Source organism: Lepisosteus platostomus, chromosome 6, assembly GCF_059453375.1.
Source record: "Lepisosteus platostomus isolate fLepPlt1 chromosome 6, fLepPlt1.hap1, whole genome shotgun sequence".
NCBI classification, from domain to species: Eukaryota; Metazoa; Chordata; class Actinopteri; order Semionotiformes; family Lepisosteidae; genus Lepisosteus; species Lepisosteus platostomus.
Window position 1 is genome coordinate 5,169,027 of NC_142616.1, and position 12,646 is coordinate 5,181,672.

The window sequence follows — 12,646 nt, forward strand, 5'->3', positions numbered from 1 at the left end:
TATTTCCAAATTTCATCAACAAGTAAACAGGAAACTATTTTACTTTTGATTATGAAAATATATTTTACACATACTGCACTGTAGTGGCTTTAAAATGATCGTGGTCTCAAACTGTATATGCAGTATATTTATATAGTATACCAAGCACACTGCAGTTCACTGATGTGTACGTTACTGTTTCGGTGTATCTGTGGATATGGGTTCATGTGGCATATTGTGAATCATACCCTTTGTTCTCGTATTTGATTTAGGTGTTTTAAAACTACATCACATCACACACTGTTACGTTTACACCCCCACTCCTCATTGCAGTACATAGTCTAACAGTGTGACTTAACAATATGTAAGACAAACTATTCCAGGAATAAAAAAAAAATCGTATTTGATTTATTGTAAAACTAACACTAACATCAAGACAGCACATGCATAAGGGGAATGCTTATGCTTATGTGAAAAAAGGACGCACAAAGATGTGTATAAATAAAAGAAACTAAGGTTTCTAAAATTGCAACCAGGTGCTAGATGTATAAAATACAAGCAATTTGAAATGAGTATCATTTTTAAAAATAATATTGTTGATAATGTTCAGAGATGTTATTATACTTTGGTTCTAGAGGTCTTTAATTTAAGGCTTGTTGTAAACAGGCTTTTACTCCCACCATGGACAGTATTGTCTTTTGCTGACTCATTCATGTTTATTCATGTTATTAATTTATTAATATTACTTCTAACAAGATGTGATATATGAAAATAATTAAACTGTCAACATCAATTGGGGCGGAGCGGTGGCGCTGTGCCTGTGGCTGGAAGGTTGCCAGTTCAAATCCCGTGGCCAGCAGAGGAATCCTACTCCGTTGGGCTCCTGAGCGAGGCCCTTAACCCCAGCTGCTCCAGGGGTGCTGTATAAACAGCGGACCCTGCTCTCTGACCCCCAGCTTCTGTCCCTGTCTGTGTGTCTCATGGAGAGTAACCTGGGGTATGTGAGAAGACATATTCCTCATACAAGAGATTGTATATGGCCAATAAAGTGATCTTATCTTGTATAGTGTACATATTATATACTATTTTATTTTTTGAGAACGAGTCTTCATTTGTTAAGATTAAAATTTGTGTCCTGACCGGGAATCGAACCCGGGACATTCTTAGTGATAGACACACGCTTACTCTACTGTACCCAAGTGTCACTCAGTAATGTAGTTAAAACAGATGTCCAAATATTTCCAAAATAACCACAAGAGAACAAGTTAAAGAAATCAATGCAGATGTTTCAGAAGAAACTACTACCAGCTATGTAAATATGTTACATTTAGATCCATAAATTAATATTTTTAATGACGTTCAGAAACTATTTTTATTTTTTAAGCTACCAAAATTTCTTTAGTTTCATGATTCCTTATTAATATTCCTTATTAACTGGTTTTTAAAAGTGCTACAGCTTTTTTTACAATAATGAAAAGTATTCATAGAAAAAGGTTATAGCTTTTTAATAAAGTATATAAACTTAATATATTTAGGATGAGCACATCAAAACTTTTCCAAATCTATATTCAAAACCTTCTTTTTGAGTATATATCCACAGTAAGAGACCAAGTTAAAGACTGACTTTGATGCAGAAGTTTATGATGAAGTTGGAAAACCTTTTTTTTATTTTTAGCTCCAGGTTTATAACTTTCAGAGACGTTATGCTTCTTTTATATTTATTGTCAGCTATCAGTTACAACATTCCATATTAATATCCCATGTTAAAATCATTAACTGTAGCAATAGAGGCTGTTTACTGAACACCTAAGGCACAGATCAGTAGTCCTTACTTCCATTCTCCATCATCCTTCCTGCACCCCAATTTCCCCTGTGCAGTTACCCTGGGTCCCACTCCTCTCTAAATGGGGGTCCCAGCCTCCTTATCCCACAATCAGGAGGCTCCCCCCTTTACAAAGTGAGGTTGAGCCAAAAATGATTGTTCTTAAAAAAACTCAATGAACATTCACAAAGCACCTGATTCTTAGACGCCTTTATTCATGAAATGATCTCTCAGTTATTGAATTGAACAAATCACCTATCTAATGGATCACAATGGGAATTGTACCATACCATTCAAAACTGGGGATTTAATGGTGACCCCTCAAACCTGCAGGACTGGGGCTTGGCAGGAAACTCTGTAGAAAAAGATACAGGTGTACCAGGAACTAAAGAAAAAAAAAATAAAAACCTGCCCTTTCTCAGAATTAGATAATACAAGACAATGCAATAGAATGGAATTAGTACGGAAAATGTTTGTCACGTCACTGGTGGGACAGCATACACTCACTGCAGAAACAATGGGACTTTTAATCTCAGTTTCTCTTGTGAAAGTTAAACTACTGCTAAAGGCATAACTCACATTTAAAAAGCCGTGTGTCTCTGACAAGCTCTTGATGAATGATGGTGTGCATCAGGACTTAAAAAAAGCGAAACTTATTTAAAAATAAAAAGGGGCTGACAGAGGAATTGTTACTTTGAGCTACACCAGTAGTGTGAGCCCTGTTTGTATCTGTTGTCTCCACTCTCCCTGTGTCTCCTGTCCTGTCATGTGTGTTTATTACTAATAGATTCTCTGTTATCTCCTCTCTCACTGTGTCTCCTGTCCTGTAGTGTGTGTTTATTACTAATAGATTCTCTGTGATCTCCTCTCTCTCACTGTGTCTCCTGTCCCGTTGTGTGTGTTTATTACTAATAGATTCTCTGTTATCTCCTCTCTCACTGTGTCTCTTGTCTTCTTGTGTGTGTTTATGAAGGATGGATTCTCTGTGTTTATTACAAACACACTGACTGGGTGAGTAGTGAGAAGTGGGAGATCAATAGAATCTGGATCTTCTTCGAGCCTCAGTAAGGAAGTTTGAAAGCGAGCAGTAGAGAAGGGGAGGGTGAGAAGAGGGAGGGTGGAGTGTGTCAGGCAGGTGATAGGTGACAGGCAGGGATAAAAGCAGGGGACAGTGGAGGCAGGTCCCATTGTAAGCCATGGCACTGCGGGGCCAACTACTCTCCCTGCTGACTCTGCTGCTGTCAGTGACAGGTAGGCTGCGGTTTATCTCTCACCTGTCTGTCAGTGTGTGTGTGCGCACCTGTCTGCCTGCGCACCTGTGTGTTTCTCTGTGGGTCTGTTGCCCAGTCAGTGTCGGCGTGTCTCTGAGTCCGCCAGCCTTCTCTTCAGTCCTGACCTGGGCCGATCACTTTAGATCTGCAGCAGATCCACCTGTGAGCCAGTCACAGACTCTACCAGCTGTGTCTGTGTCTCACTGAAGTGATCAGCACTCAAGGGATCCAAAAACCAAGTGTCAGCCAGATCAATTAAATTGACTGGCTGAAACAACGCCATCCTTCTCGTTTCCTGGTGGCTTCTGTTCCTCTGGAGGTGGTCATCTGCCACAGTCTTCCTCTACAAGTTAGTTGTTTCTTACTGCACTTTGTACTGACTATATTATGGGATCCAAGGGTTTTGCAATAGTTTGCCGAGCGAGCACTGTGTTTCACTGCGCTAGACTGGTGGAAATCATTTCAAGGTTCAGATCTGGAGCCTTTACACCTATAAATCCGGTGGCTGACATCTCTGGGAAAGTACAAGAACAGGGCTTGGATTACTAGTTCCCAATCCTGTTCCTGGGTTTCAGTCCAGCCCACCTTCATGAAATAATCGGAGATTTAATCGACCTAAGAAGTTGCTTTGTTGGAATGTCTTCATTTTGTTTCTGGTCACAAGTTTGGGATTTTATTTAATTTACAAAATACGAAGGTCAGAGCTCCAACATGTGTAAGAGCTGGGAGCAAACAGTTCAAATTAACCTTAAGTCAATGAAGGGTTTGATTGTGTCACTGTGGGCTCTGCTGGAGCAATAACCAACAGGTATGTGGGTCACCAGGGCCAAGACTGGGAACCCCTGTTTTAGATGTCGAGAGAGTGTATCCAGATAAACACACACAACAGTGTCTGAACCCGAGATGGATTTCTCACTACCTCTGTCATCGGGCTACACTGCTGCCAGTCGCCTTCTGAACGAGCGCTGACTCCAGGGCTCTGTGAAATCAGGGGTGCTGGAGTGCAGTGTGAGCTGTGGGGGAGAACGCAGACATACGAGCGTAACAGAGGCACTGGAGCGCTACACCGCCACTCAAGCAGAACATCAACATACTGTACTGCCAATATCTTACTGCACGCTAGCAAGGTGTGCTGGAAAACACGTTTAGTTAAGATCACTGCATTCCACGATTCGCTGCTATCTGGCCAAGTTGATCAGCCTGCTTACACCTGCTCTTCAATAACAATCAAGCCACTTTTTTGTTGAAGCAGGTAGCTTCATCCTGCCTAAGCAGGAAACATATTTTCCTTGGTTTTTAGGAAATGGTTGAGAACAGCAACACTGGAATACAAGATCCAGTCCACATCGGTCCTGTTCATTTCCCGACAAGCTGAACTCTGGCACAAGAGAAGTACCTGTTGGTTTTTGTTCCAGCAGAGCCCTCAGTTCTACAATCAAAACCCCTTCATTGTCTTTGTTTGTTCCCAGAAGTACAACATGTTGGAGCTTAAACCGTTGTATTTTGTAAGTAAATTAAATCCCAAACTTGTGACTAGAACTACTATGCAAATATTCCACTGAAGCAACTTCTTAGCTCAAGGCTTCAATTATCTAATTAAAGGGGGAAAGGAAAGAAACCCAGCAGGTGTGTGTGTGTGTGTGTGTGTGTGTGTGTGTGTGTGTGTGTGTGTGTGTGTGTGTGTGTGTGTGTTGGGGGGGGGGGCACCAGGACCAGGACTGCGAACCACTGCTCTATGGAAACCAGTTACAGTAATGATATTGAGATGTGATATTGAATAACTTGTCCATAAATCAACTGCGTACAGTTGCCGTATTTCTAAACACTCTTGATATTATTTTCTAACCGCTTCTTCCAATCAAGGGTCAAGGGGGAGTCAGAGTAAAGTAGCAGAAAAGCATCAGTAAAGTGGCAGTAAAAGGCTCTTGATACAATATGATATAATGCAAGCTATCACAGCTCTCTGTGGCCAAGGTTATGTGAGTACAGGAAGTACCGAATTATAAAGGGCTTGTGTTCACATTTCATGTGTAAGCAGGCTTCTAGGAACCCAGAGTGCATTTCCCCCTAGAAGCAATGTGAGAAATGGGGCTGATGTACCTCAAAAGCCTTTTGAACCCACAATGCTGCTGAACTCTGTCTGATTGTCGCAACCCTAGGACAATTGACCCAGGTCTGACTTGGCCATTCTCTCTTCTCTGATCAGTTTATCATGCTGTCATTCCAAACTGGTGGCCTTTCCTTCATACAGGTGTTTCACTAGCACTGCTCTACAACGATCAGCTTAGCGTCCATGATTCGGGTTGTATTCTGGATCACTAATGGGAAGAGAAACTGCTAAAATTTCAGATGGATTCATAGATGATTTCGTAGGAGAAGATCTGTAGCTGCTCGGCAGTTTTATCAAGTGGTTTCTTCTCCAAGTCAGCTTGTTTGAAATGGTATTATAAAAAAGTCAAAGGCTCACACTTGGGGAGCTCAGAGGAATGGGCAAAGATCTGAGGTAAAAATGCTACAGATAGCTCCAGTAACTGCTAGAAGGATTGTACATCACTCCCTGTTTTGCTGCTATGGTTCAAGTTTAGTGGGATATTGGAACCATTTTTTTCCAAGTGCGAGGTCGTCGAGCAGCAACCAGGAAAATCACCTTCCTGAACTCACAGGGAGTAATCAAAACAACACAGATACTACTGATGATGATGATGATGACGAGGTGGAGTTTGCTAAAAAAAACTGGGTTTCAACACCCATAATCTTACCATCAGGAGCCTGGGATCTGTAATTATCGATCACTTAGGCAGTCAGAATTTCAGTTTATCATTTCATCTGAAGGACTGCTCCTTCCACAGTACAGTGTCCCCAGCCACCACACTGAGCCACCGAGTTCTACTTTGAAAATCTGGCTTTGAGAGCACGTGTCCCCATCAGGTCTTCAATTTCAGTGTTTTTCCAGATCCGAACTGAAGGACCTTAAACAGGACGTGGCTCTCACAACTTTGGTATAGCATTCCGTACTGCGTACTGCTGGAATCACATGTTTTTTTTGCATAAGGTTACGAAACTTGCCCAGCTGGAATTTCTTTTTCCTGGTTTAGCCTGGTTTAACCATGTTTCGTTAGAATTCACGGAAATCATTTTTCAGGTAAGAGGTGTCATGCAGATGTTACTTCTGAGGCTGATGAATAAGAAGAATTTTCTTTTTTGATAACAAATCCAGAGTGACTGACAGTGCTTTTACTTATACACAGAAACAAGAAACAAGTACTACGAAGTACAATGAAATAACTAAAAATTACAACAACACTGGTAAAGAATGTAAAAAAATCCACAATAATACCTAAGAAGAAATGTCATAATGTACTTTGAAAATTGAATGAACTGATTTATTCTAACACTTTCAGCAGTATCATTGGCACTGCCTGAGGGTTCTGTTGTTGGGTTATCTTGTTCGGGACTGAAGAGATTCAGTTCCTTGGGCCCATCAGCGCAGGAGATTCATTCAAGGCTGTATCCAGGCTGTACCTGTGCTGGAGGTGGGCCCGGTACCTGAAACCACTTTCTAGTGACATTTGATGTTTGATGTTCGCTTTTTCCTTGTTCCTTTTGAAAACTGAAAATTTCTGTTCTTTGTATGGTTCCGTGTGGCTCCACCTGTCTGTGGTTAGAAGCAGTTAGAAAATAATATCAAGAGTCTTTAGAAATAAGTCAACTGTGTGTAGTTGATTTATGGACACATTATTCGCCACATCTATATGTGTATATATCTACATATATCACATCTCAATATCATTACTGTAACTGGTTTCCATAGACCAGTGGTTCGCAGTTCTGGTCCTGGTGCCCCCCCCCCCCACACCTGCTGGGTTTCTTTTCTTCCCCCCTTTAATTAGATAATTGAAGCCTTAATTGAGCAAAGAAGTTGCTTCATTGGAATATTTGCATATTATTTCTAGTCACAAGTTTGGGATTTTATTTCACTTCAACTTCGTTTCAAACTACAAAGGTTTCAACTACCTGTCTGTCTGTTAGGGTTGGTCAGTCTGTCCTGAGCCGTTTCAACCAGCGAAAGAGAGGATCTTGGTACCCAGCCTCTCAGCTGAAATCTGTTCTGGCAGTTTCCTCCTCCTAACGTTTTAATCCACCCTGCTTTCTCCCCTTGAACCAATCTCTCCCTTATTTGATGTGGAGAAAGGCATGCGGGCCTGCACAAGTATAATCACATGTGTAATGTATGATCAGTATGTATAATCACACGTGCGGGCTTGTTCTCAATCTCGTCTGGGAGATCATATCTCGGCTCGTTTCCCTGTCACTCCTGATTCCACTCCCACTGGAGACACTGACAACCTCTCCAAACCACAGACAAGGAGGATGTGCTCTTTCTTCCAGCTGATTCACTGCTGAAGTGTCTCCAGCTGACAGTATAACAGCTATCGAGGATTCTCAGGAGCCACATCGCCCAGCTGAAGTTTTATGTTCATTCACAAAATGGAAAAAAAATCCAAAACAAGTCTAAGATGTATTAAAATGATAAAGATTGCCAAACAACAGAGAGTAAAGAGCACAGCTAAAGAAATAATAGCGGTTAGGAAAACACCAGTATATGGAGAAGGAATGATAAAGTGGAATGAGGAATAAGAAATTGTACATAGGGAAGAGATGGGACTATGGCACAGTAATGAGCATTGCTGTCTTTCAATGCTGGGGCCCTGGGTTCAATTCCTGGGAGGCTGTCTGTGTGGAGTTTGTATGTTCTCGTCGTTCTTGCGTGGGTTTCGTCCAGGGCCTCCTGTTTCCTCCCACAGTCCAAAGACATACCGGTAGGTCAGTAAAAACTGACCCTGGTGTGTGTGTGTCTGTGTGTGTGTGTGTGTGTGTTCTGTCTGTACCCTGTCTCGTGCTTACTGCTTGCTGGGATAGATTCCAGCTCCCCTGTGACCCTGTATTGGATAAAATGGTAAGAAAAGGCATGGATTGATTGAAGGAAGAAGGAACAGGGACATGGGTTCAAACTAGACAAACCCTGCTGGTGTCTATAGAGCTGGACAAAATGTGGAGGTGAAAAGGTTAGGAGCTCACAACTTGACACACTGGTTCAACATTAACGTCCTCCTTCTCGTCTAAAAAATGTCCATTTCACCCAGGAGACAGCAAGACATTCCTGTGCAAGTTTCACAGAGAAACATTTCCTCATTCCCAGAAACATTTCCTCATTCATGCATCTGGATTCCTTTCATATCTACATGTCTTGTAAATGCAGATAAGATCTCATCTTAATCCAAAAGTATTTTTTAAATGAATAATAATAATACTTACTTACACTTATATATCGCTTTTCTGGACGCTCCACTCAAAGCACTTTAATAGGGATTCCCCTCCACAACAACCAATGTGCAGCATCCACCTTGATGATGTGACAGCAGCCATAGTGCGCCAGAACACTCACCACACAGCAGCTCTCCGTGGGGAGGAGAGCAGAGTGATGAAGCCAGTTCAGAGATGGGGGTTATTAGGAGGCCATGATGGGTAAAGACCAGGGGGAAATTTGGCCAGGACACCGGGGTGACACCCCTACTCTTTTTGAGAATTTGTAATGAGAGGATTTTTAATGACCGCAGAGAGTCAGGACCTCGGTTTTATGTCTCATCCGAAGGATGGCACCTGTTTACAGTATAGTGTCCCCGTCACTATACTGGGGCATTAGGACCCACATGGACCGCAGGGTGAGTGCCCCCCTGCTGGCCCCACTAACTCCTCTTCCAGCAGTTTTTCCCAGGAGGTCACCCATCCAGGTACTGACCAGGCTCACACCTGCTTAGCTTCAGTGGGTTGCCAGTTGTGAGTTGCAGAGTGATATGGCTGCTGGCAATTGTGTGACTTAACTGAAAACTCCAAGAAGGAGAAGGCTAGACTGTTAGTTTCTGATATACTCAGATAACTGGAAAAACAGCCTGATGATTCCTGATTCCTGCTACACTTGCATAACTGAATAAACACGATCCGTCTTTTAGATTCCTGATACACGGGGATGACTAGAGAAACACCAAAATGAGTTTTTATTAGATTCCTGATCCACTGGCATAACTGCACGATCGCTTGATGAGTCTTTTATATTTGGAAAAAGACACAGGGGCTGATGTAGTGTCTCCAGCCTTGCTGACTACAGTCCATCAATTAGCTCTCAATGCAGTGTGTTAAACTACTTGGGAAATCACAGTTACAGACTTAATCCTGTCTGAACTACAGGACTCAACTATGCTCCAGACAAGAGCTTTCACTTGCGATAACCTCTTCTGTAGTCCTTCACTTCTGTTGTAAATTAATAATTTCATAAACATATAATATTATATGATATCATTTCTCTAATTAATCTTTTCTTTTTCTTCCCTTTCAGAATCACAAGCCCAGACTGGTAAGAATATTGTTTGTAAAAAAGGAGTAAGATCGCTTAAAAATAATACAGATGAATCTTGAGTATCTCTCAGTAATAAACACACACAACAGGACAGGAAACACATTGAGAGAGAGGAGTTCACAGAGAATTCCTCAGTATTAAACACACACAACAGGATAGGAGACACAGTGAGAGAGACAGGAGATAGGCAGCTTGTTGGCCCATCACACAGAGCAGCCAATATACTCTCCAGCTGATCAATTCTGATTTGATAAAATGGTAGGAATGTCCATCATACAAAAAAATGAAGTGAAATATCAAAATAATCAGCCAATTGCTTAGTCTTTACTAAAGCAAGAAACAGCAAGAAACACTCACACTAACTGAGCCCCTTCTTCTCTCTAAGCTCCAGTCTGTGGACAGGCTGTCCTCAACACTAGGATCGTTGGGGGCCAGTCTGCCCAGCCGGGGTCCTGGCCCTGGCAGGCCAGTCTGCGTCTGAATGGGGGTCACAAATGTGGGGGGACCCTCATCAACAGCCAGTGGGTGCTGACGGCTGCTCACTGCTTCGGGAGGTAAGGCAGAAGGACCTTTAACTCTGCAGTATCTCCACAGGCAGTGGAATGGCTTTCGGGTGAAGGCCCTGAAACTGTAATTGGGGGTGACAGTGACACATCAAAGGTTGTAATTAACAGAAAGCTGCTGTGTGTAAATATTTTAAAGCTGGTATTGCCCTGAGAGAAAATAAAAACTGAAGCAGTGAATTCATGTACAGTAGTGTTGACGTTTCTGGAAACCCATAATCTTCATCTTAGAGATTCACCGATTTTTTTACCCGGCACGAAAGCTTTAGCCCCTCATGAGGTGATGGGGTTTTTCATCACCAAAATTTGAACCAACTATTTTAAATTGTGATTATGAAAATATATTTTACACATACTGCACTGTAGTGGCTTTTAAATGAGTGGGTGCTGACTGCAGCACACTGCTTTTCAGGGTAGGAGAGAAACAGGACCCCCTCTCTCAGTATCTACAGTGCTGACAGGATCTGCAGAATGTGATAACTGTGAATGCTGATGAGCTCTTAAAGTCATCAGTGTCAGAGTAAATCGTGATTAGAATTGATAAATTCTCTATTTCTCTTTGTATGCTTCCTGCACTGTGTATTCAGACTGGTCAGTCAGAAACTATATGTGCCATTCTCAAGTTCTCTGCTCTTTCACTCTCCAGCTCCACGACTCCAAGTCAGTGGAAGGTGTATCTGGGAGTGACAGACACGGGCTCTAGCACCAACACAGTGTCCAGCGAGGTCCTGCAGATCATCAGGCATCCAAACTATGACTCTTCAACCAACAACAATGACATCGCCCTGATGAAACTGAGCAGTTCTGTCTCCTTCAACAACTACATCCAGCCCGTCTGTCTGGCTGATACCAGCAGCTCCTTCTACAATGGGACCAGCTGCTGGGTCACTGGCTGGGGAGACACAGTTGAAGGTGGTGAGTGTATCCCAACGAAACACACTCCTTTGCCAAAACCTTTCTTCCAATTCAACTGATGGTTTAAAGCTGAACTGACATAATATACCACACCAGAAGGCCTACTGGAATATCAGCACAGAAAATAAACACTGGCACTCTATTTGCAGATCATCTGAGCCTACATGATTTTACACCTGTGTAAAATGGTTGACATGGTTGACATTTTCAAATTCCTGTAAAGATCTTTATCTTCTGGGACACTGGAGGGTTAGAAGATGAGGGCTCAGCAGATCCTGCTCCAGTTGTCCTTCCCAGAGATGAGTTCCAGCTTGTGGGCACTTTATGGAAGTAACAAACTCTCTTGTCTTCCAGGGACAACTCTACCCTCGACCCTGCAGGAGGTCCAACTGCCCATCATTGGGAACAGGCAGTGTGGGTGTCTGAATGATGTGGTCTTCGGAGCGAACAGTGTCACTGGCAACATGATCTGTGCGGGAGTGCTGGAGGGAGGCAAAGACTCCTGCCAGGTAACTTTCCTTGTATGTCTACATCGTATGTGTTGCCATATGGCACTGACCTGGAGAATGGCGCATCTGTATGACGACTGACTTACTCAGTGAAGCAAAGCTGACAGGTGAGAGCAGGGAATGCTGGCTGAAAGGGTTGCAAAGGTACAAGTAAAGGTTTATTCCATGCTGAAAAGAGAAGGAAAGAAACATAACGTTTCAACTGTGGAGCCTTCTTCAGATAATGGGTGTGTCACCTGAAGAAGGCTCCACAGCCAAAACATTGTGTTTCTTCTCTTCTCTTTTCAGAATGGAATACAACTATACTTGTTCCTTTGCAGCCTACACATGCTGACGCAACCACCTACTTGATCTGGTTGGTTGCTAAGGATGTGTAGCAACAAGAAGACAGATGGAAATGTGGATGACCTACAGGTTTTATCTCATTATTGGAATCAGAGAGTCAGAGTGATTCAGGAAGACTCCTCAAAGTCTAACTGGCAAGCTGGTTTATGTGAGGAGCACTCCCATAAGCGAGTAGGAAACTCAATGACAGAGCATCTGACTTTGGACAGGGCTTAAGTATCCTGGAGGTGTTGAGGTAATCACCCATTAAGTGAGGACATGGACAGCTGCCCCAATCGAGTTCTAATGGTGCTGGGAGGTGCTTGTCTCCATGTGAAAAGTGGCCAGTTGGAGACTAGGGGCCATGAACTCAGTCCTAGACCCACACTGTCTCATACATTGTGTCTATCTTGTCTTTTCTTCAGTTAGTGGCAGTAATGAGCTGTCTGTCAGTCAGTTCCTGTTCTAACAGTCTTCTCTCTCTCTCTGCAGGGAGACTCAGGGGGTCCCCTGGTCTGCAAGCAGGGCTCCGCCTGGGTTCAGGCTGGTGTTGTAAGTTTTGGAGAGGGCTGTGCCCGTCCCAGTCTCCCAGGGGTGTACACCAGGGTGTCCCAGTACAAGGACTGGATTAACGGACAAGTGGGGTCTGGAGTCACAGGCTTTGTGACCTTCACCTCCAGTGGCACAGACGCTGACAGCAGCTTCACCTGTGGTCTTGATCCTACAGTTACTACAAGAGCACCACTGACCACTACTGTCGCTCCATCAATCACTTACCCGACCCCTGCGCCAGCCCCAATAGCACCAAATGGTAGATGAATGTTTGATTTATTATTTGATTAATTAAT

General features: G+C 43.0%; 2 protein-coding genes across 4 annotated transcripts in view; both read left to right on the plus strand.

The window, feature by feature from the left end:
• LOC148659709 (ovochymase-like) overlaps positions 1–12,646 on the plus strand; it is a 77,212-nt gene that overhangs the window by 40,031 nt on the left and 24,535 nt on the right. The window lies entirely within an intron of this gene.
• LOC148659711 (ovochymase-like) overlaps positions 2,913–12,646 on the plus strand; it is a 78,192-nt gene continuing 68,458 nt past the window's right edge. For all 3 annotated transcript variants that reach the window (XM_088637404.1, XM_088637402.1, XM_088637403.1), the window contains exons 1-6: positions 2,913–3,052; positions 9,467–9,484; positions 9,873–10,041; positions 10,697–10,965; positions 11,320–11,474; positions 12,291–12,609. In XM_088637404.1, coding sequence (XP_088493530.1) covers positions 2,998–3,052; positions 9,467–9,484; positions 9,873–10,041; positions 10,697–10,965; positions 11,320–11,474; positions 12,291–12,609 — 985 coding nt within the window. In that variant the 5' untranslated portion in view covers positions 2,913–2,997. The remainder of the gene's footprint in view (positions 3,053–9,466; positions 9,485–9,872; positions 10,042–10,696; positions 10,966–11,319; positions 11,475–12,290; positions 12,610–12,646) is intronic.